The sequence below is a fragment of the Siniperca chuatsi genome, linkage group LG7 (genome assembly GCF_020085105.1).
Source record: "Siniperca chuatsi isolate FFG_IHB_CAS linkage group LG7, ASM2008510v1, whole genome shotgun sequence".
Taxonomy (NCBI): domain Eukaryota; kingdom Metazoa; phylum Chordata; class Actinopteri; order Centrarchiformes; family Sinipercidae; genus Siniperca; species Siniperca chuatsi.
In genome coordinates, this window is record NC_058048.1 from 22,499,184 (window position 1) to 22,519,229 (window position 20,046).

General features: G+C 40.9%; 1 protein-coding gene across 13 annotated transcripts in view; it reads left to right on the top strand.

Moving 5' to 3' along the window:
• Positions 1-20,046, top strand: part of synrg (synergin, gamma) — a 40,479-nt gene that overhangs the window by 9,165 nt on the left and 11,268 nt on the right. For 3 of the 13 annotated variants that reach the window (XM_044201908.1, XM_044201911.1, XM_044201912.1), the window contains exons 5-18: positions 727-832; positions 938-1,049; positions 2,110-2,520; positions 4,269-4,544; positions 4,936-5,019; positions 5,728-5,808; positions 6,013-6,209; positions 7,181-7,426; positions 7,511-7,650; positions 9,604-9,728; positions 10,361-10,423; positions 12,254-13,216; positions 17,862-18,404; positions 19,778-19,941. In XM_044201908.1, coding sequence (XP_044057843.1) covers positions 727-832; positions 938-1,049; positions 2,110-2,520; positions 4,269-4,544; positions 4,936-5,019; positions 5,728-5,808; positions 6,013-6,209; positions 7,181-7,426; positions 7,511-7,650; positions 9,604-9,728; positions 10,361-10,423; positions 12,254-13,216; positions 17,862-18,404; positions 19,778-19,941 — 3,511 coding nt within the window. The remainder of the gene's footprint in view (positions 1-726; positions 833-937; positions 1,050-2,109; positions 2,521-4,268; positions 4,545-4,935; positions 5,020-5,727; positions 5,809-6,012; positions 6,210-7,180; positions 7,427-7,510; positions 7,651-9,603; positions 9,729-10,360; positions 10,424-12,253; positions 13,217-17,861; positions 18,405-19,777; positions 19,942-20,046) is intronic. The other 10 variants (XM_044201913.1, XM_044201916.1, XM_044201914.1 and 7 more) reach the window with 7 other exon arrangements.

Sequence of the window (20,046 nt, forward strand, 5' to 3'; positions counted from 1 at the left end):
TGTCACTGTGTCATGTTAACATTTAGCTCAAAGCTCTTCTGGGCCCAAGTACAGCCTCACAGAGCCGCTAGCATAGCTGTAGACTCTTAGTCTTGTTAAGTTTACTAAGACACTAAATCACTTTAAGCTCCAGCGCTGCTGCTCGTGGGTTACCACTGATTTGATAACTTTATGGTCCCTCCTTTACGGTCCTTTTTTCTCTCCCAAGGTTGTATAGTTCCTCCTTCTCTTTTTTTAAAAAGATGATTCTTTTCAGGGTGGTTTCAGCTCAGTCTTTAATATTCTGCCTTCTCTCCCATGCTTGGCAAATAAAATCTGCTACAAAAAGGTTACTTTCTTGAAGCATAACTCAAATGTTTCATAATCATCCAGCCAAAAAATTACTGGAAAAATTACTATGTTAATTGGAAAGAATGGTAATTATTTTATTGATGGGCCCTATTAATGGGAGTCAATAGGACCTACTGTTTTTTTGGATGTAACTGCATACAGTTTTCTGCCCTGTATTTTACTCATGCTCAGTCTCCTCTCAAAACCCCTTCTTTTGAGTTTTTATTTACTTACATACTTTTGGTCTTTTCATGTCTGTGTTTATTCTAAAATGTATTAATTAGAGTAAATCTTGTGTGCATTCACCTCTTAATTGTTTTGCCCTGTGTCCAACCTATTCAAGAATATTATTTACTTGGCACTCCATATAATGTCTGTACTCTTCTTGCCCTTTAGAAAACGTCTGGAGCAGCAGCAGAAGATGATGGAGGAGGACAGGAAAAGAAGACAATTTGAGGAGCAGAAACAGAAGCTGAGGCTGCTCAGCAGTGTCAAACCCAAGGTGAGTTTCTCTCCACATCATGTCTATTTTACTGTTTTTATGGCATGTCCACTGCTCATCTTTGTAACCCTGTGTGCTCTTAATACTCTGTTGTTTTGTACTCAGACAGGAGAGAAGAGTCGTGATGATGCCTTGGAGGCAATCAAAGGCAACCTGGATGGCTTCAGCAGAGATGCGAAGATGCACCCCACTCCATCATCACAGACCAAGAAGCAAGGTACCTTCACCTCAGCGCTTTTAGATGTAATTCATGGGATTTTTCCTGTTGTGCCTCTCCATCAGCAGAATTTCTCTGTTGAAATGCCTCCGTCTGAGACTAATAACTGGATTACAGGCAGGTCAGCATGATGACTGCCCAGCTGGCAGCCAGACGTGCCAAAATTGGGATTTTCTGTATATAATATGCAACACAGATTCTTAATCACATTTTTTTTATCACATTTTTCCCGTCTCTCACTTCATCTGTACACCTGTCAGTATTGTCATTATAGTACTTTTTAGTAGTGTCTTAATTTTTATATCTGTGTTCAATACATCATCTGTTTATGAACCTCTGTGTTCACGTTCTGAACTTTTTACAGTGTCTTACAACTATAGATTTCCCTCACTTAATTTATTCCTGTGCATTTCAGAAGATTGTAGTTATGCATTTACAGCAGAAGTTTCCAACCTTTTTGGTTTATGAGACCTTAAAATGAAGCAGTGTCTACTAGCAGCACTAATGGCATGGCTCTTACGTCTGAGTTGTTGTGAGCAGTTTTACCAAAGATGGATTTTCACCTTTAAACCTGTCAAATTGTTTAATTTGAATAATTATTTGCAACTAGACAAGCTTAAACTGTCATCTTATTTCACAAGAAAAAAAAAACAAAGATTTGAGAAAAGTCAGAAAAAAACCCTTGAATTGATGTCGCAGAACAATGTTTTTTCTTCTTTTCTATCTCATTAATCATCTCAAGACCCCTTAAATTTATCTTGTGATCCCTTGGAGGGGTTCCGACTCACAGGTTGGGTCTGTTTTAGAGTCATTATTCCAGTGTTGACGTATATGCAAATGTTGCAGTTAATCAGTAGTTCAGTTAAATAGCATTTTATTAAATCTGAATGTTAATTAAATGCCGCATGTCAAGATTTTGGTTGAATTTGCAGTTCTACAATTTCTGGTCTTGCACAAAATAGTCTTTATCTCACTCTTGCAATGTGCAGCCCTTAATTCATTCTCCATTGTAGTGTGTGTCATGTGTTGTGCCATCATTATTATTTCTTCATTTTTGCAGACTCATCGCCATCACACCCGTCTGTCACCACTCACTCCCTCCCCCCAGCTTTGTCCGAGGACAATGACGAATTTAGTGACTTTCAGGGGCCTTTAGACGCCCCTGCCTCCCTCCCTCCGCCCTCCTCCACCTTCTCCTCTCAGGCCCAAGTCCAGCCTTCGTCCTCCAAGACAGGTTTCTCTGAGGACGATAACGAGTTTAGTGACTTTGTTCAGGGTCCTGTAAATGCTTTCCCTTCCTCCAACTTCCACCTCTCCTCTCAGGCCCAAGTGCAACCTTCATCCCCTTCCCTGAGGGCAGGTCTGTCCTCTTCTTCCTCCTCCCTCCCTCAGTCCCTCCCTGCCTCTGTGTCCATTCCCACTGTCACCCAGCACTCAGCTGTCAACACCAGCTCCCAATCTGCATTTCAAGGTAACTCTTCTTTTGCTTTGTTAACACCTCCCCTCTCGTCCTCATAATTTATACTCAACCATTTACACTTTGAATGAATCTGGAGGATTTTTTTTTTTTTACTTGTAGTGCTGCTTTTATTGCTGATGCTGAATATTTTCACTGGTATGTCTGGATTTGGATTGGTTTTGGCCTGCAGTGTGAGAGCATGCAGCCAGCACAGCAGATGGCCTGGCCTCATTACCTAAACGTTTAAAGCTACCAGACATTACAAACTAGCCAAACAAGGATGCAGAGTGAATAAAATCCAACTTGCTACATCATTAAAAAAGAGAATGCTTCTCAGTAGGTTTTAACCATATAGTAGCTGAATCAACCATTGATACTGAATCCATTTATGGTTTGTGCACTGGTAGAAGTCACTCTCATGTGTCATCTGCTGTCTAATCTCTTGGATGAGCAGCTGCTCTGACAGCCCTCGGTCTCTGACAGGAGAGAGAGATCACAGTCTGTCCAGAGAAATGCAACAGCTTGCCCTCCATCGAGTGTCATCTCCAAATCAAATTTCTGACCAAGTTGATTAGCATCTGGAATAAGTTGATTAGATTAAATGGCCTCAGGAACGCTTACCTCTGATAGAAGAGAAGAGAGACCATAGAAATATATTTTGCAGCTTGATGTGGGAAATAATTTTTTTTTCTTGTTCAGGTAATGTAGAATCAATATTGCAGGTCACATAAGAAAATTGGCATGGTTAATTGGTCCTTAAAAAATTAGCACAGTGGTAATACAGGATTAATACACTATGTGCAGGCAGGAATGTAACAGGACCTCACATATAATGCAGAAAATACATACTGTGTGACCAAATACACACTAAGGGGGATATTCACTAAGCCTGTCACAGATTTCATCAGGGGCGCAAACTTTCCATTTAGTAAAACTACAGATATAAATGAGCCCAGCCGCAGTTCATCTTATTTTCATAAATAAACGCTAAATAAGATGTGATGCTAGGGCTGTTTTTTAAACTGGTGTGCATGTTTGGAATGTAGTGCAGACAGAAAGGTTTTTCTCTTCTGCTGAACTTGAAAATAGTGTTCGAAGAGAAGACACCTTTTGAACTTCAAGCATGTAGTCATACCACAAGAGTTAAATTCGTTAAATAGCCTGATGTCAGCTCAACAAAAAGATCGGTGACTGATTGCATTATAAAAAATAAGTGTGGGAGATTTTTGGCAAAACATTTAAACTCCTTTTATTATTATTATTATCTGTAAATGGATGGGGGGAAAAAATCAGAGCCTACTTAATCAGTATTACTGGCCGATTAAACTATCACACTGGACTGGATCTGCTCAGAGCCATTAAAAGTCAGGAAAAATAAGCATTGCGTTTTTCTCTGTTCGTCTCTCACTCACTAGTTGGACCTGGCTATAATCTCTCTCTCTCCGTATGTGTCTGATAAAACAGCATTGCAGATTTTACATCTGCATTTCCCAGATGTTAAATGCCATACATATTACACAAAACCAAACACACAATTTTGTGCCACTTTCTTTTGTCCCATTTAACCTTGGTGTGGTTCTTCAGTAAATAAGGAATGAGACTAAGTGCCTAAAAAAGGGCCATGAATGCTTAGTAAATATCCCCCCAAATATAGCAATAAGTGTAATTGTCAACTTAGCTTCAGAGAAATAGGAAACTTCAACTGCTGTGTATAGCAAGTGTGTGTTATAAAGAAACCTGTTCCTCATTCACCCCTCTAGGCCCGTCCCTGGAAGAGAAGCTATTCTCCTCATGTGATCTTACTGCCGATAAGACGGCCCAGGTTAGCTTTAAGTCCAAGCATAGTTTGGCTTTGGGTCCCAAAGTTAAAGTTTCAGCCCAGTTTGAATCCAGCACTAAAGCGAGGAACTGGGCTGCGGCCCCTGAGGACTTGAGTTCTGTCTTCGTCGCAGAAAAGCTACCTGAGGCCCCGGTGTCAGCACCCAGTGTCCCCCCGTCAGCTGCTGACTCGTCTCCTCAAACCAGTAGTGACAGTGGTGAGAGAAGTGCCTGTTTATTAGACTTTATAGCTTCTTCTTCTCTTCCTTGCTTTGCTGCAGTATTAACACACAATCAAGGCAGTAGTTTTCTTTCTGTCCTGGGGAAATATTGTAACTCTTTCTAACGCCAATTAAATAATTCTGTACCCTGTGTAGCAGCTTAATCTATTCTTTCTCTTTGGGTCATAATTGGTTTATACCATTCTGGTCTGGGAATTATACCGTTGTAGCCTATGTGCTGTTAAATGAAATCCCGCTGACATTTTCTTCACCTCTGAGATTATTATGGAGTGGCGGTGTCTTTGAGGTACCCTCCCTGGTGTCTTTACATCTCCTAAGCCAAGTCTCTGCTCTTATTTCTGCCTGCTTTATACCTCTCTCACTTCAGGCCAAATCTCATTAGAGGGACCTTCTCATGTTGGCGCTTTCTGCACACATTTTGGAAATGGACTGTGTCTGTCGAGGTCTTGGGGTAATACCTGCTGACTCAATAAGCTGCCGTCTGTTCCCTTGCTGTGTAACACCCTCCCAGAGAACGACCTCTGGTGCATGCTGACTGCTTTGGTTTAACAGGGATGCGCATGGATTGGCAGGTGCCACTGGGGCCCAAACATAATCCAAGGCTGATTGTGCATGCCACTTGGCTACTCCTTCGTGCTGTTATTTGTTTGTCTGTGTCCGTGTCCTCCATGTCATCGAGGGAAATATAGAGGCTCATCATGGAGGCCGGTGAGATTTGTAATAAGATTCATTCAACTGCCCAAGACTGATGGGAGTATTATGTGCAAAGTGGCTGCCTGAGTAAACAGATGCCTTGCAGAGTGTTAGGAACTCAAAACGAACCATAGCTATTTTTTTCAAAATGTTTGTTAGTCTATTTGCAGAAATAAAAAAGTTTATTTAGGTCAATGTCAGCAGTTAAATTAGATCTTTAGTTATTTTTCTTACAAGACAGTCCCTGTCTCCCCTCTCCTTGAAGCTGGAAAATGGCTCACAGACTGATTTATAGATGTCTGACGTGGCAGGACACTTGTGATTCAGTGCAGAGGAGCATTACATCTGCACCAAGCTTTTCAGACATCAGGTGTATGATTTTGTTGAATTCGATACAAGCAGGGCTCAGCTACCAAGAGGCTTGACAACAACTAACTGTGTATGTGTGTGTGCTTGCTTGTTACAGCAGGTGTTGGTGTGTACCCACAACAAGAGCACATCCAGCCCATGGTGCCAGCCTGGGTTTACAATGACAGCCTCGTCCCAGGTAAACACTTATACCCGAATATGTCCAGTATAATGTTTCAGATACTCATATTTGGCATTACACAGTGTTTTCTAAAAACAGATAAAACTACATGCTATAAATCACCAGTTTAATTCTAAAAGAATTTAGTTGTTTACCTCTCCATTTCTAGCATACATCTAGCATACATGAATATTTTTCCTTCTTTTTTTTTTCTTTTCTTAGAAATGTTCAAGAAGGTTCTTGAATTCACCATGACTCCGGCAGGGATAGACACAGCCAAACTCTACCCAATACTAATGTCATCAGGTCTTCCCAGGGAAGCACTGGGGCAAATCTGGGCGTCAGCCAACCGCACAACACCTGGCATGCTGACCAAGGAGGAGCTTTACACTGTACTAGCACTAATTGGTGTGGCGCAGGTAAACACTGGAGTCAAGACAAATTATCCACTTAGACGACTTCACTAATCATGCCCTATGGCTTCCACACAGCCTCGCCATAAACTCAAGCTGTAATTCGATGGGCTTATCTAGAAATAGGGAGAATGAGGCAGTGCTGTGAATCAGCCCAGGGCTTGTGAAGCATTGTAAGGCCAATATATGTGAGAGTCCCCATCAGCCAAGTTTGGCAGAAGGCTTCTTATCATACTTAGCCTGTGCCTGTTACCACTACCTCGGGGAGGATGCAAATCTGCAGGCAGCTCACGAAACACTGCATGCCACCTCTTTCATGCGAGGAATAATAAGACACCTTTGGTGATGTAAATCTTCAAGAGCCTTAAAACACAAGCACAAGAAGGTGCATTCGTGTGTGAGAGGAAAAGGTTTGAGTCTGCCTGTGACATCTCTTCAAAAGGAACTTGACTGTATTGAATAATTTATATATTTCCCTACGGGGATCAATAAAGTATTTCTGATTCTGATATACAAATATCAGTCTTTTTTTTTCCTAGTTCAGTGACTACATGATGACATCAAATGAAATAGGTTCAGAATAGCCATTATGCAGAGAAACCTCATGATTTAGTTGATCAACCTATGTTGATTTGACAAGTGAAATCAAAAACTGGATTTTATCTTATTGTCAACAAACTACATGAAAATACCAAAACCAACAATGTGTTTGTCTTTCTCCCACCCTGTCTGTGGCTCTTAGCCTCAACCCCATTTTTTCCCACTTAGAAATGTAATCTTTCAAATCTTTAAAATTAAATCTTTTGCTCAATGTGTTTTTAATAGTTTTTGGACAGCAATAGAGCTCTATGGCAGAGAGGAATAAGCTATATCAGACATTCTTTTTTGGTTTTGGTCTTTTCATTGGATTTGTTGCCAATAAGAAAAACATGAAATATCACTAGTCGTATACTTTAAACCTGTTTCCTTTGTTTCAGAGTGGCCTCCCAGCAATGAATGTGGAAATCCTCAGTCAGTTCCCTTCTCCACCAGTGCCCAACCTGCCGGCCCTGACTATGGCCATGGCCCCTGTCATGCTCCAGCACCAGCAGCCCATGATGACCAAGCCCCCGGTCTCCATGGCCATGCCCACACCAGCACCACCAGTCATGGTCATGACACCTGCAGCACCTTCTCAAGCACCCACAAACACTAACTTCATCGCCAGTTTCCCTCCTGCACAGGTAACAAGTCCATGCCTTTAGCTCTGCATTTTCCTTTAGTTGATCATAATTCACATCTTATTCACTAACATGTTGTTGGTTTAGGGGACCAAAGCCGACGACGATGACTTCCAGGACTTCCAGGAGGCTCCAAAGGCAGGAGCAGGAGACCAGGCCTTCACTGAGTTCCAGGGGGAGTCAGGTGGAAGTTTCCCCACCACCAGCGCACCTCAGCACCAACACAGGTACAGTGCAGTCCTACTGAGTAGGCCTAAACCATTAATTATTTTTCAATTTAAACATTGCAAAATATTCTTTCTAGCTTACATTATTAGCAATGTCTTAAAAGCTGAAAGTTGTATCACATGACCCTAATGCTGAGTTTACATTACAAGAAATATATATCTTCAGTGTTCCTCATTATTTCTGTCTCCTTTTGCACCCTAACTACTTCTGCTTTTCTGAAGAAATTATGTAAATGTTTACAGTGATGAGGGTCTAATATTCAGCCCTTGCTGGTTATTTATAGCTGAGTTAATCTGCATAATATTTGTGTCTGCATTATCTATCTTGGAAACCGTACATTCAGACATACTGTCTTACTATCTCGTAATAACCTCCCCAGAATAATAATGTGTTTGGGTCATCTCTTAATGAATTCATTTCAGTGGACAGTAGATAAGCTCATTTCTTTATATTACTTTTCAAGCCCATATGGAGAGACTGTCTATTCACGGAGAGGAAGCTGAAAGGCAATTATCCGTTGAAAGACAAAGAGAAAGCAGAACTGAAGTATCTCACATCTAAATGACATAGGCATTTTATAATTCCCTCCTATTTCTCCCCTGAAAACATAGACTGTGGGGATTTTTTGTTACAATGCTGAAACAGTCAGGAGTGTGAGATCGCTGTCTGATTAAATGAGAGGCTGAAAAGCTCATGTTGGTTTGCCAGCATGAACTGGCAGGCATAACTTACTGTCAGCATGTCTTGCAGAGAAAGGGCTTTGAGGAAACGAATATTTGCTGGCAACTGAGCATAATGAATTCCCTCAGTGCTTGATTCTTGTACGTCATCAGATCAGCAATTTTTGCAATGTAAAGTAAGATTTTTATACATGCTCAGCTTTGTTTTTGTATCTGTCAGGGGCATCAGAACATAACACGAATGGTTATCATATAATTTCATTTGCTTGTGATACTGACACAAAATTCACCACTGGCCAACAGCCAGTTAGCTTAGCTTAGCACAAACACTGGAAAGACGAGGGAAATGGCTAGCCTGGCTCTGTCTGAAGGTAACAAACTCTGCCCACCAACATCAGAAAGCTCAGTAATTAACCAATTTATAACTTGTTTGATTAATTCGTACAAAAACCAAAGTGTAAAAACAATCATTTGTGGTTTTACGAGGGGTTATCTGCCGGACTATTTCTTGGCTGGGACCATTAACTTTCTCAAGTCTTCGGTGGTTGCCCGGCAACATAAACCCTTGTAAAACGGTGGTTTTGTACAGATCAAACAAACAAGATACAACATGTTAGTTAGTGAGCTTAAGAGATGGTGGTAGGCGGATTTTGTTTTTACCGCTGTTTTCCCCTGTTTCAAGTCTAAGCTAAGCTAACCGGTTGCTGACTTTAGCTTCATATTAAACGGACAGACATGAGAGCGGTATCAATCTTGCGATCTAACTCTTGAAAACAAAAAAGCAAACAAGCATGTTTCCCAAAATGTCAAACTGTTCCATTAAATTAAACTAGGTTTAAGGCAAAGTACAGGCAGTACAAGATAAATTAAAAATGTCATAAAAAGGACTTTAAATTTGAAAACCCAAAATTGCAAACACTTAAGCAGAGCTGGTTTTTTTTGGGCTGAATGCCATTTGGCAGTACTTGGCGGCAACAAAATTTCAAAGAGGCCTTGTCATCTGTGCCCAAATTGAAGGAGCATTAGTTTAACAAACAGCACAGATGTTGAATATATTGAACATTATAATGATTTAGTCTTTTTTCAGTATTTGTATGAATAAAGCAAAGATATAGATAAAAGTAGCCTCAGGTTGCATCAGCATCACGAAGAATGAACTCTCCAAACTTTTTGAGCCCAGGGCAAATGTTCAATCAGCTCAGGCAGCTTATGGGGATTACTATTGAACCTCACTCTTCCTGATTTCTTACTATCACTTTTGTGTCCCTGCAGTGCGCCTGCCATGCTGACTCCAGTGTCTGGTTCCTCCTCCACCTCGGTCACGTCCTCTGATAAATATGCTGTTTTCAAGCAGCTGTCTGTGGATCCGCCTGCAGAGCCTACACCCCCTGCCTCAGGTACCCTCTATACCTCCCATTGGATGTACGGTATGTTAGGAACATTGTCTGCTCTCCATGAAATGCTCCAGCCAGGGAAAACCCTGGGAAGAAAAGATAAAGTAGGAGAGGGAAGGAAAAAAATATGATCTTCAGATGTTTAAACCAACACAGCAACACAGATAATGACACACCTCTCTAGCTCCTCTCTAGCTAGATAACTGGCAAGTGACACCATCACCTCAGATGTCTCATCACTCATATGGGTTTCCACACATTTCACCATGACACAGCTGAGGAATAGTGCAACTGCTGTTTTTAAGATTCTGAAATTTTATCCTCTTCTATCCACCTAATACAACACTTTTATTACTTTTTAACATAATGTTGATCCCTGAAGGTTACCTAGTACCTTTAAGACTTTAAGTCTACTTAAATTGTAATGCAGTGGAAACAATTTCCAAAGCAGCTTAAATGAGGGCACCTTCAGTTTTATGGAAATGTTTTTAACTTAAAAACTCAGTGTTTTGGACAATACACTGAGTACCGTTTTGCCATAGCAAATTGCATTAAGGCAACATCTGCCTGCCTGTTAAATGTGTTGTATTTTCTGTTCGTACTTTACCCATTCTTCTTCATTTGTTCCTATCCAGATATTGGAGACAAATACAGTGTGTTCAGACAACTTGAGCAACCTGCTGACAAGAAACCAGTCGGTAAGAATCTCAGCCAGCATTTTTAACAAATTCAAGTCAATCTCTGTCTCTGAAAAACACACATGCATATTAGCAAAACTATTGGTTTTGTTTATACATTTCTGGGTATTCCTGAGCCAAAATCTCTTTGGCCTCTCCGCCAAATGACAAAGAGACATATTGGGCTCTGAGATGGTCACTGCAAGCACATGGCTAAAGGACAGGAGACCTTCAAGAACAATATCATATCCTTCTTAGAAAACAAGTCTTTGTGTTATTTAGGTCGGAATTTGTAGGGAAGAGAGTGGCGTTAGTGTTGAATTCCTTCCAATTAAACATTGTTTTATAACTTGGGTAAAGCTGTCAGGTCACTACAATGCCATATTACCATTGTTCCATGTTTACACAGTATTTTGTTTTGCAAGCCTGCAGTGTTGATACCAGTGTGTTTCCCATCCCTGTTTCATTAGAACAGTTTCCGATGGGGACAGCTCTTACAACTCCAGTAAGTCATGCTTTGCGGTGACCTTTCCTTGGCATTGTCAGGTTCCATCTCCTTAACGAGCCCATTAGTTATCTCTCCTCCACCGTACACCAGCAGTGTGAACAGATTCTCTGTTTCAGTCCATGCATATATCATACCACAGTGGATTAACAACCACTGAAACTCAAGAATGCATTCTGACTTTTTTCTGTGTGGTTTATACAAGCAGCGTGTTTCAGCAAAAAGAGACAAAATGACTCTGTTCCAAATGTGTTTCTGCTGCTCTTATTATAGCACATAAGGAGTTTTCTCATTGCAAAAATACCCATCTTAACTGGTAATTTCAGTTTCTATTGAATTTAAAAATGTCTTCTTTCTTTAAACAAAAAAGTAAAACAACCTACTCTATATAATGTTACTCGAGCTGAAACAGTTACAACCACTTAAAATTGTTGCAACTGATCGTGTAAGAATCTAGTATTCTTATTCAACATTGGCAAACTTGAAAATCTTTATTTTTATTGAACATTGGCTCACATGTCTACTCAAGTACACCTTATCACATTCAATTCTGACACATTCTATTAAACATATTTAGCTAATATTTACCCTTCAGTAGTAAAACGAAAGTATTTATCTATTATTGGTGGTCTCCAAGAAGTAAAGTCAAATCTCTCTTCTCCAAACCATTTTGACATCTCCAGATGGTGTTTCCTGTTGTATCAGGACTGTCCTGGAAAAATACCCGCTAATATTTACAGTTACATTATTTGCCAGGACACAAAGCTAGCCAGATGTAACTAGTGGAAATTTTATTTGCACTTGTTCCCGATAGTTGTAGACGACTGTATTTTCCCTAGTCTGCTCAATTTTAAAATATACTTGACACTAGTTTCTAACTTGAAAACCAAAAATGCTGAAATAGCATTGGTAGCAAGTTGATCTCTGTTATTTCACTGGGAGAAATTTTCACTTGGAAAGTTAAAGGATTTTCAGACACATGGAGACAAAATAACTTGTTAAGATGGATTTGTTTTTGTTGCAAAATTGCATTTTCATGTTCTGTTCCAGTCGGAACAGTTCATTGCATGTTAGTGCAGATGTATGTGTCTTTAGATGATGTAGCTTTTTTGTGCAGTGATGTGTGCTGTTTTTTGGACACTGCACAGTTCATCACAAGACAGGAAGTTTCACAACGCCACAAAGCCATAACTAAACCACATGCTTCCTTTCTTGTAGGATTGTAAAATGACAGAATCATGGCTGGTGCAGCTGAGGCTTTACTGTCTCATACCAGTTTCCCATTATGTCTCTCTGCCATGTTAAATATGTTTTAATGATCTTAACTTGTTCTCTTTGGTTCGCAGGGGAAGGATTTGCAGATTTCAAGTCTGTCAGCGCTGATGATGGCTTCACAGACTTTAAAACCGCCGACAGCGTCTCTCCACTAGACTCTTCGGAACAGGCCAAGATCTTTCAACCTGCCTTCCCTTGTACTTTCCCAAACTCTCAGTCTCTACAACATCTACCACAGCAGCAGCAACAGCCAGCAGTGTCTCTTTCTCAGCCCAAAAATCCTCTCAACATGGCCGACCTGGACCTTTTCTCTTCCATAGCTTCCTCTATTCCTGCCCCCACTGAGACAAAACCCAGCACATTCCCTTCTGTTGCTGTGCCCCCCTCTCTAGTGCTCCTACCAGGTGGAGCCAAACCTCCCGGGGGAGGTGCAGATGATTTTGGTGATTTTGCCCTTTTTGGCTCCTCATCTGATGCTGCTCAAGCTTCAGCAGCAGGAGGAGCTGTGGCAGCCCCTCAGGACGACTTTGCAGACTTCATGGCGTTTGGCAGTTCTGGTGGAGAGCCTAAATGCGAGAGCAGTGTGGGGGTCCAAGTGGAGACCTCCACTCAGCAGCGGCCTCAGCAGAGCTCCGACAAGTACGATGTATTCAAACAGCTGTCTCTGGAGGGAGGATTGGCCTACGATGATACTAAGGAGAGTGGTGGTGGCTCCTTCTCTTCTCTCAAGAGCGACGCAGATGACTTTGCCGACTTTCAGTCCTCGAAGTTCTGCACAGCGCTCGGGGCTTCGGAAAAGACTCTTGTGGACAAGGTGGCCGCTTTCAAACAGGCCAAAGAGGACTCCGCCTCTGTCAAGTCCCTCGACCTCCCATCCATCGGCGGAAGCAGTGTAGGAAAGGACGACTCAGAGGACGCACTCTCAGTGCAGCTAGACATGAAACTCTCGGACATGGGCGGAGACCTGAAGCATGTGATGTCGGACAGCTCACTGGATTTGCCGGGTCTCTCGGCCCACCAGCCCCCTGCTACAGGTGAGGAACTAGTGCGATTGCTCTGGTGAGGCCCCGTCCAGTCACACACAGTATTAATTCCAGGGCCAGCGGTGGCCTCTCCTCCTCAGTGCACACTTGTGACAACCAAACAAGGGGTTAAAGGGCAAGTAATGAAGTCCTAATTGAATTGAATATGCTCAACCACTGAAAACAGACATAACACTACATGAATAACATATCAGATTAGTGGCATCTTTCATTCTACATTTCATCATTCATCTTATTTATTTATGTATTTATTTGAATCCTCCCTTCTCTTTTTATTTCCATTTTCTCCTCACTCCCTGCCTGCATATATTATTATTGTAATGACAGAAAGGTCCCGGCCCATATCTCTATTTATTTACAAATGATGAGTGCCTGGTTTTTATGTGATGGCAGTCATACTTCATAGACGAGGTCCCCGGCCGCTGTCTGTGACTCGGTTAAGCTCCCTGTTTGTTGTGTCCAAGCTGCAGCAGCAGACATCTCGCTTCCTTTCAGTGTACCTTTTACCTCCACAGGCCAAACTCTGTGTGTATGTGTGTTGTTGGCATGTCGTGCAATGCATACAGAAAGGTTGAATTGAATACAGACGAGTACAGGAGGGCGTTACCGTTACGATCCTCTTGATTATTCTAATCACAGGTTTCGCACAATAGGCCGCAGTTTACCAAAGGCATTATCTGTAAGCCATTATTCACCTTTTTAACTGTTGACATTTGGTTTGTGCTGAATGTGTACCAGATAATATAATTTTGATTAGCTGGAAATATATGTTTCCGTAAATAGGACATTTAGCAGGAAACAAGCTATTTTGAATTAGAGCGACAGTGAATGGTGTCACAAAAGCAGCTGAGATGTTAGGCACATCATAGCTGGATGCAATACAATTTCCAGGCCAGAGTATTTGAATGTGTGTGTGTGCTTTTTGCGTCTTTATGTATGTGAGCTATTTTATTACCCTGCAGTATTTCAGACTTGTAATGCAGTATTATTTTGGTCAAATCAGCCTCTAATAGCTTGCTGGCTTTTTCCCCCCTACCTCATGTCCATCAAAGTGGAGTTAAAGTTTACCTATAACTTGTTGTTGTTGGGTCATTTATTAAAAGGATATCGACCTAGGTTCAGTAACAATCAGGTAATGTCAATGTCAGCGCTCCCTCTCCTCCTCTCTCCAGTGCTCATCATTTATTCATCGAGCATCTCACCTTCCATGTCATGGCTCATGTTTCACAGAAAACATTCAAGACCAATTCTTAATGTAACCCGAGACGGCGTGTAATTGTTGTCAGGTGAAAAGCCTTGCAACTCAAACATTTGTGATTTTAATTTTTTGGAGGCTCAGATCATTTTCTGCAGGTCAAGAAAGTTGGCAAAGTCTTCACCAGACAACAGTGACACTTTTTTACTAATTTTTCCAACTTTCTGCATGGACAGCAGTTGTTTCTAAGCTTTACGTATCTCAACATATCAGTTAATTATCAGTTAAACAACATGTATACCACATCATTTCATCCAAGGAATTGATAATTCCTCTTCCTGACCATAAGAAATCATAAATGTAAACATCCCCATTGCCTTATTTCAGTTTCTGTACAGCGGTCGAACTTTGGGTAACCGAAACATGCCCTTCTGTACTAATAGAGTAAGATGATGTGTTCACACAAACAGTCCATGGAGCTGCAGCAAAACGGTTAAACTATTGCTGATTTGGCAAAGACAGCGCCAGGTTTAACATCAATACATTCCTAAGAAGCTTTCTACACTACTGTAACAGCTGCTCCACATTTCCCTTCCACCCTTATTTATCCGATGTTCTTGTTCTTGGAGAGCTCTGGGATTAAAATGTTGTTAAAGTGTAGCAGGCCGAGCAGGTTAAGCACCTCACCATGCTTTGCACTGTGTTTCTGAACATGTACGTAATCTTAAAGAGACAGTATTTCTTTTGTGAGGTTCCTTTTGAGTCTGGAGCACAAGAGGAATTGGATTTTCTTTTTCTTTTCTTTTTTTTTCTCACCGTTATCTGTGATATTGCAGCATGAATTTAATTATCATGTGTGGCTCTACGGTCTAGCTCTCTGAGAAGATAATGAAGTTAGTATTACCCTTCCTGCCTTGCTTTTTGCTGCAGTGTGCCTGCCTTTTCAATTTGTGAAATTGACAAGAACATAATACAAGATACCATTTTATGCATAACAGTATTGCAAGTTGTTTTTATCACAGGAAAACATGTATACAGATTTAATAGTGTATTTTTATTACAGGAATATGAGCTCTTATTATGAAAGACTCCTTGAGCTTGTTGTGATTTGCCAACTATGTAAATTAAATGTAGCCAACAGTATTTAGTAAGACTAAAATGTTCGTTAAAATATTTTAGGTTAACATTCCAAACTAAACGTTGTTGTCTTGCGTAATAATGATGTGCTATTATTTAGGGGATCATAAGAGTTTGTACACATTAGCCTGCTTTGACAAACAATCACTGTAGCAAGAGAAAAAGGATACTGTCTCTTTAAATCTGTTTCTGCATCTGTGATTGGATGTAAATTTAAGGCCCTTTCTGGGATGTCAGGTGTAAGGATGGCCCTCTTTGTTTTCTGTAACCCTTTGAGTGCTTGAATGAAGATCACTTCACGTTTTTAAATGCAGATTATTGCAGATATTGTGATAATCTCCTCTTATTTGCTATTAGAGTAAACACCAGTATCTTATTTCATAATTGTAAATGTATAAAAATGGCAGCCTCTTAAATTGTGGCTTTTAAGTCCTCACTGCTCCAAAAGTGCAGTTTGTACACAGCCTTTCCAAACAAGCATTGGTTTTTTGGAATTTCCCCCTCAGGTCCTCAAAGGGTTAATGCTTCCTGCCTTGAGCTTGTTCTTTGAATTATCTTTTCAACCTGGCTTTTCAAGTGTTCTGTATTCATATCTTTTCCAAAACACCTGTTGCTTTACAAACTAATAGTAAAACCAAGTTTGTCATCTCCCCAGAATTACTGATTCTAGTCTGTGAATGTGCCTTCTCATTCTGGTTTGTGCTTCTATATCCTCAGATTATCTTTGTTTTACCTTTTCGCTGTTTGTTTTCTTCCTTTTCTCCTGACTCTGCATGCTCTTGTACTCTAAATGACTGAAATCTAATTTTACAAGTGTTAGTTTGACAAACCTCTTGTAATGATAGACCTCTTTCACAGTGCTTTGTGACCTTTCTCTTTCTCTCTACTCATGTTGTCGTAATAAATATTACTGTTGGTATTGCTGAAATGCGTACCGTCTTATTTTCTCCTTTCCTTTCTTGAGAAGCCGTAAAGTGATCTAATGACACAAGGCTTACAGCACTAGGTCCTTGTCAATTTCACAAATTGCTTTTTGTATCTGAGGGTTCTGTCATGCAAAATAGGAAGGGTTCAACAAGGTCGATTTGTGTGTTTGAGAGTGTGTGAGTGAAACTGAATACTAAAGTGTTGACGAATGTGTGCAAGCTGTATAGCTCTGTCAGTTTGTATTAGTCATAAAGAAACTGATCACAAACTGTCTGTCAACACAACACAGTGTAAGAAACAGAGCAGATGTAGTGACAGGAAAGTCAAAATCCTTCAGGTTGCATATAATATAAAGGCTGTTTGTCACCGCAGTGAGTGTTATCGCGTAGCCAGACTAGAGGAATTGTCCACTATATCCACAGCAGTCTTAGTGTTCTTTGTGTTTCAGTAAAATGATGGCAGTAATTTTCTTCTCATAAGCATGCTTCAGCTTCACATCAAAACAACTTGTTTACCCTTTATTAATTTATTAAACAGATCTCTCAAAAATGTGGGTCAGAAGATATATTACTCCAACATAGTAGGTATTATTACTGTTACAACAAGAATGAGTCAGGTGCTAGTATAATAATGAAGCAGTCGACATCAGAAATGTGCTGAGTCACGATATATGTTTTCACATCTTTAAAGGCAAAATATGGGGAGGGTGTCCTTTTATAATACATATGATAATAATAACACTATGTTTTCTCTTTTACCTGTAGTGGTGTCTAGCCATGCAGTAGATAGTTTAGGTTTTATCTGCACACGTTTTGAGATATCTGTAATGGAAATGAATGGACTTTGATTTGTGCTGCTTACAGGATTAATAATTTCAAAAACAATCTTCACGTTACTCCAGATAATAACCTTCCACAGTGAGGTGTGTGTGTGGATCACCCAGGGTAACTTGGGACATTGTTTTTAGAGATCTTTCTGTTGATTTTTTTTTTGTGTGTGTGTGTCATTTTCAACCCTTTGAGCACCACAAACAAAATTTCATTCACCTCCATTGTATAGGGGTGCATACAGAAATGTCAGACACATATATCAAAACCTGGCAAATAAAAGTAAAACTATCTGCATGGCTAGACACCACTAGAGGTAAGTGAGAAAATATGTTTTGTAATTTAGGTTAACTGACCCTTTATAATTCAAAGAGTTTTTCTCAAGACCTAATTCCCATTAGAAGAAAAGAGAAATCACTTAAAATATAGATAAGTGACAAAATGAAAATTCAACAGAAATCCTTCATCCAGGCTCATTAATCTACCGCCGATCATGACAGCATCTGTGCTATTCCTAGGAACCACTCGCATGTCTGTGTTGTCATTACAGAGGGAGACGACATGAAATTTGACCCCTTTGGGACGTCGGCCCTCAGCACCCTGTCCAGCTATGACTGGTCAGACCGGGAGGAATGTCTGCCCGGTGAGGTCAGAAAGCCGCAGGGCTTGGAAGGAGCTTCCCTGCCATCTTTAGTGCCTGTACAGAGGAAGGAGCTGACCTTTGGTAGCACCGAAAACATCACAAGCTGCTCCATAGCAAAGATCACCACCTCCTTCCCCACCGAGGATGGCTCATCGACAGATGACAAGTTTGAAGCCTTTGCTGATTTTGGCTCCGGCGACCAGGGTGGTGTCGATGACTTTGGGGACTTTGCAAGTACTGTTTCTGAAAAGTCCGACTCGCCTGCTGCCACCGCTGAGGCGGGCTCCGAGGGAAACCAAAGTGAAGCCTGTGATGAGTTTGGAGCATTCCAGGGGGACAAGCCTAAGTTTGGCAAGTCTGACTTCCTCAAAGCCAGCACTCAGACCAAAGTCAAGTCCAGTGAGGAGATGATCAAGAACGAACTGGCAACCTTTGACTTGTCTGTTCAAGGTGAGTCACAATCATCATGTTAATCCTACTATATGTGATAGAAATACAACTAACACTAAATACAACATTTTCATCATTCATTTATCTCTTGTCACCTTGGATTCTGGGAACATTTGATAGGCAGATGAATTGATTATAAAAATGACCATTAATTGCAGTTGTTTGTATGTAACATATTGTAAAATGCATATAAAAAATTACCAGAACCCAAGATGATGTCTTCAAATTGGTTTATTTGTCCAAAATCCTAAATTATTCAGTTTACAGTGATATTAAACAGAGACAAGCAGCAAATCCTCACATTTGAGAAGCTGAATGTGTGCATTTTTGCTTGATAAATGATTTAGATGATTTATTATCAAAATTTCCATCAACTAATTTCCTGTGGATTAACTAATGACTTAATTAACTAATTTGTTTCGGCACTATAATGTGATGTTAATATCAAAATTGTGACCAAAGATGACATGTTTTTAATTAAGACTGACTGACTTAAGATTGGCTCTACTGGTCAGCTCTAAGCCCTTGGCTCTAAAATGGCGCAACACTGTCTTCAAGCATCTTCTCCCACCGCCACTTATTAGGCCCATCAGATATGTAATAAAGCTGTCAGACATTAGATGGCAGTGTTGAGATGACAGCCCTGCTCTAATGGCAGTGACAGGTGAAATGTATTAGCAGAGGCCAACAGATCCATGTGCAGAAATGAACCGTATCCACTGAAAGACTACATTTTTTAATTGCTATTTGCTGGTGTCATGTTCCACGAAAAATGTATTAGCGCTTCTTGCACTGTGATAAAAGCCCATTTGCCCCACAGATTTATCTCCCTGTGCTGGATTTAATTTGTGTGAAGAAGAGGGCTTTACTTACTTCTCATCGCCCAGTGGAACAGTAATCTGATCATGGTGGAGCTTCTGGGTTATGGGGAGGATGACGCATGTCTCTGTGGGTGGTGGAGTTGGCGGGGGGGTAGATTACCTGTGTCTGGACAACCCTCACACACACACACACTAACTGCCAGCCCCACTGGAATAGTCTGGGCTTAGCATGTGTTTGTTGTGGTACCCTGCCAGGATTTGTCCGTCTGTGAGTCCCTTTGAATAATTCATACCTGCATATTTGTGCCTCTGTTTTGTACCTAATTGTTGTTTGGTCACAAATTAAGTATTTACTCATGCTGTCCTTGTCCGTGAGGAATTAGCCACAACAGAATGGAAGTATAATAATTGCAAACAAACAGGTGCATATCTCAAAATGAGTCATTGCCATGGGTTTCTGAGCTGATATAGAGCAAAAAAAAAAGTTTATATATGTGTTCGTGTTCTCGCTAACATTATTCATCTCCCTCTTCTCTCCTGTCTTTGCCGCAGGCTCCCACAAACGCAGTCACAGTTTGGGCGACAAGGAGATTGGGCGTTCGCCCCCGTCTCCGGCTCCAGAGCAGCCCTTCAGAGACAGATCCAACACCCTCAGCGAGAAGCCCGCCCTGCCTGTCATCAGGGACAAGTACAAGGACCTGACTGGGGAGGTGGAGGTGATGAGGGCCTGTCATTAATTGGACCACATATTAGCGTTGTTATCAATCACCAGATTTCAGCCCAATACTCAGGACTGTTAAAGGCTACAGAATACGGAAATG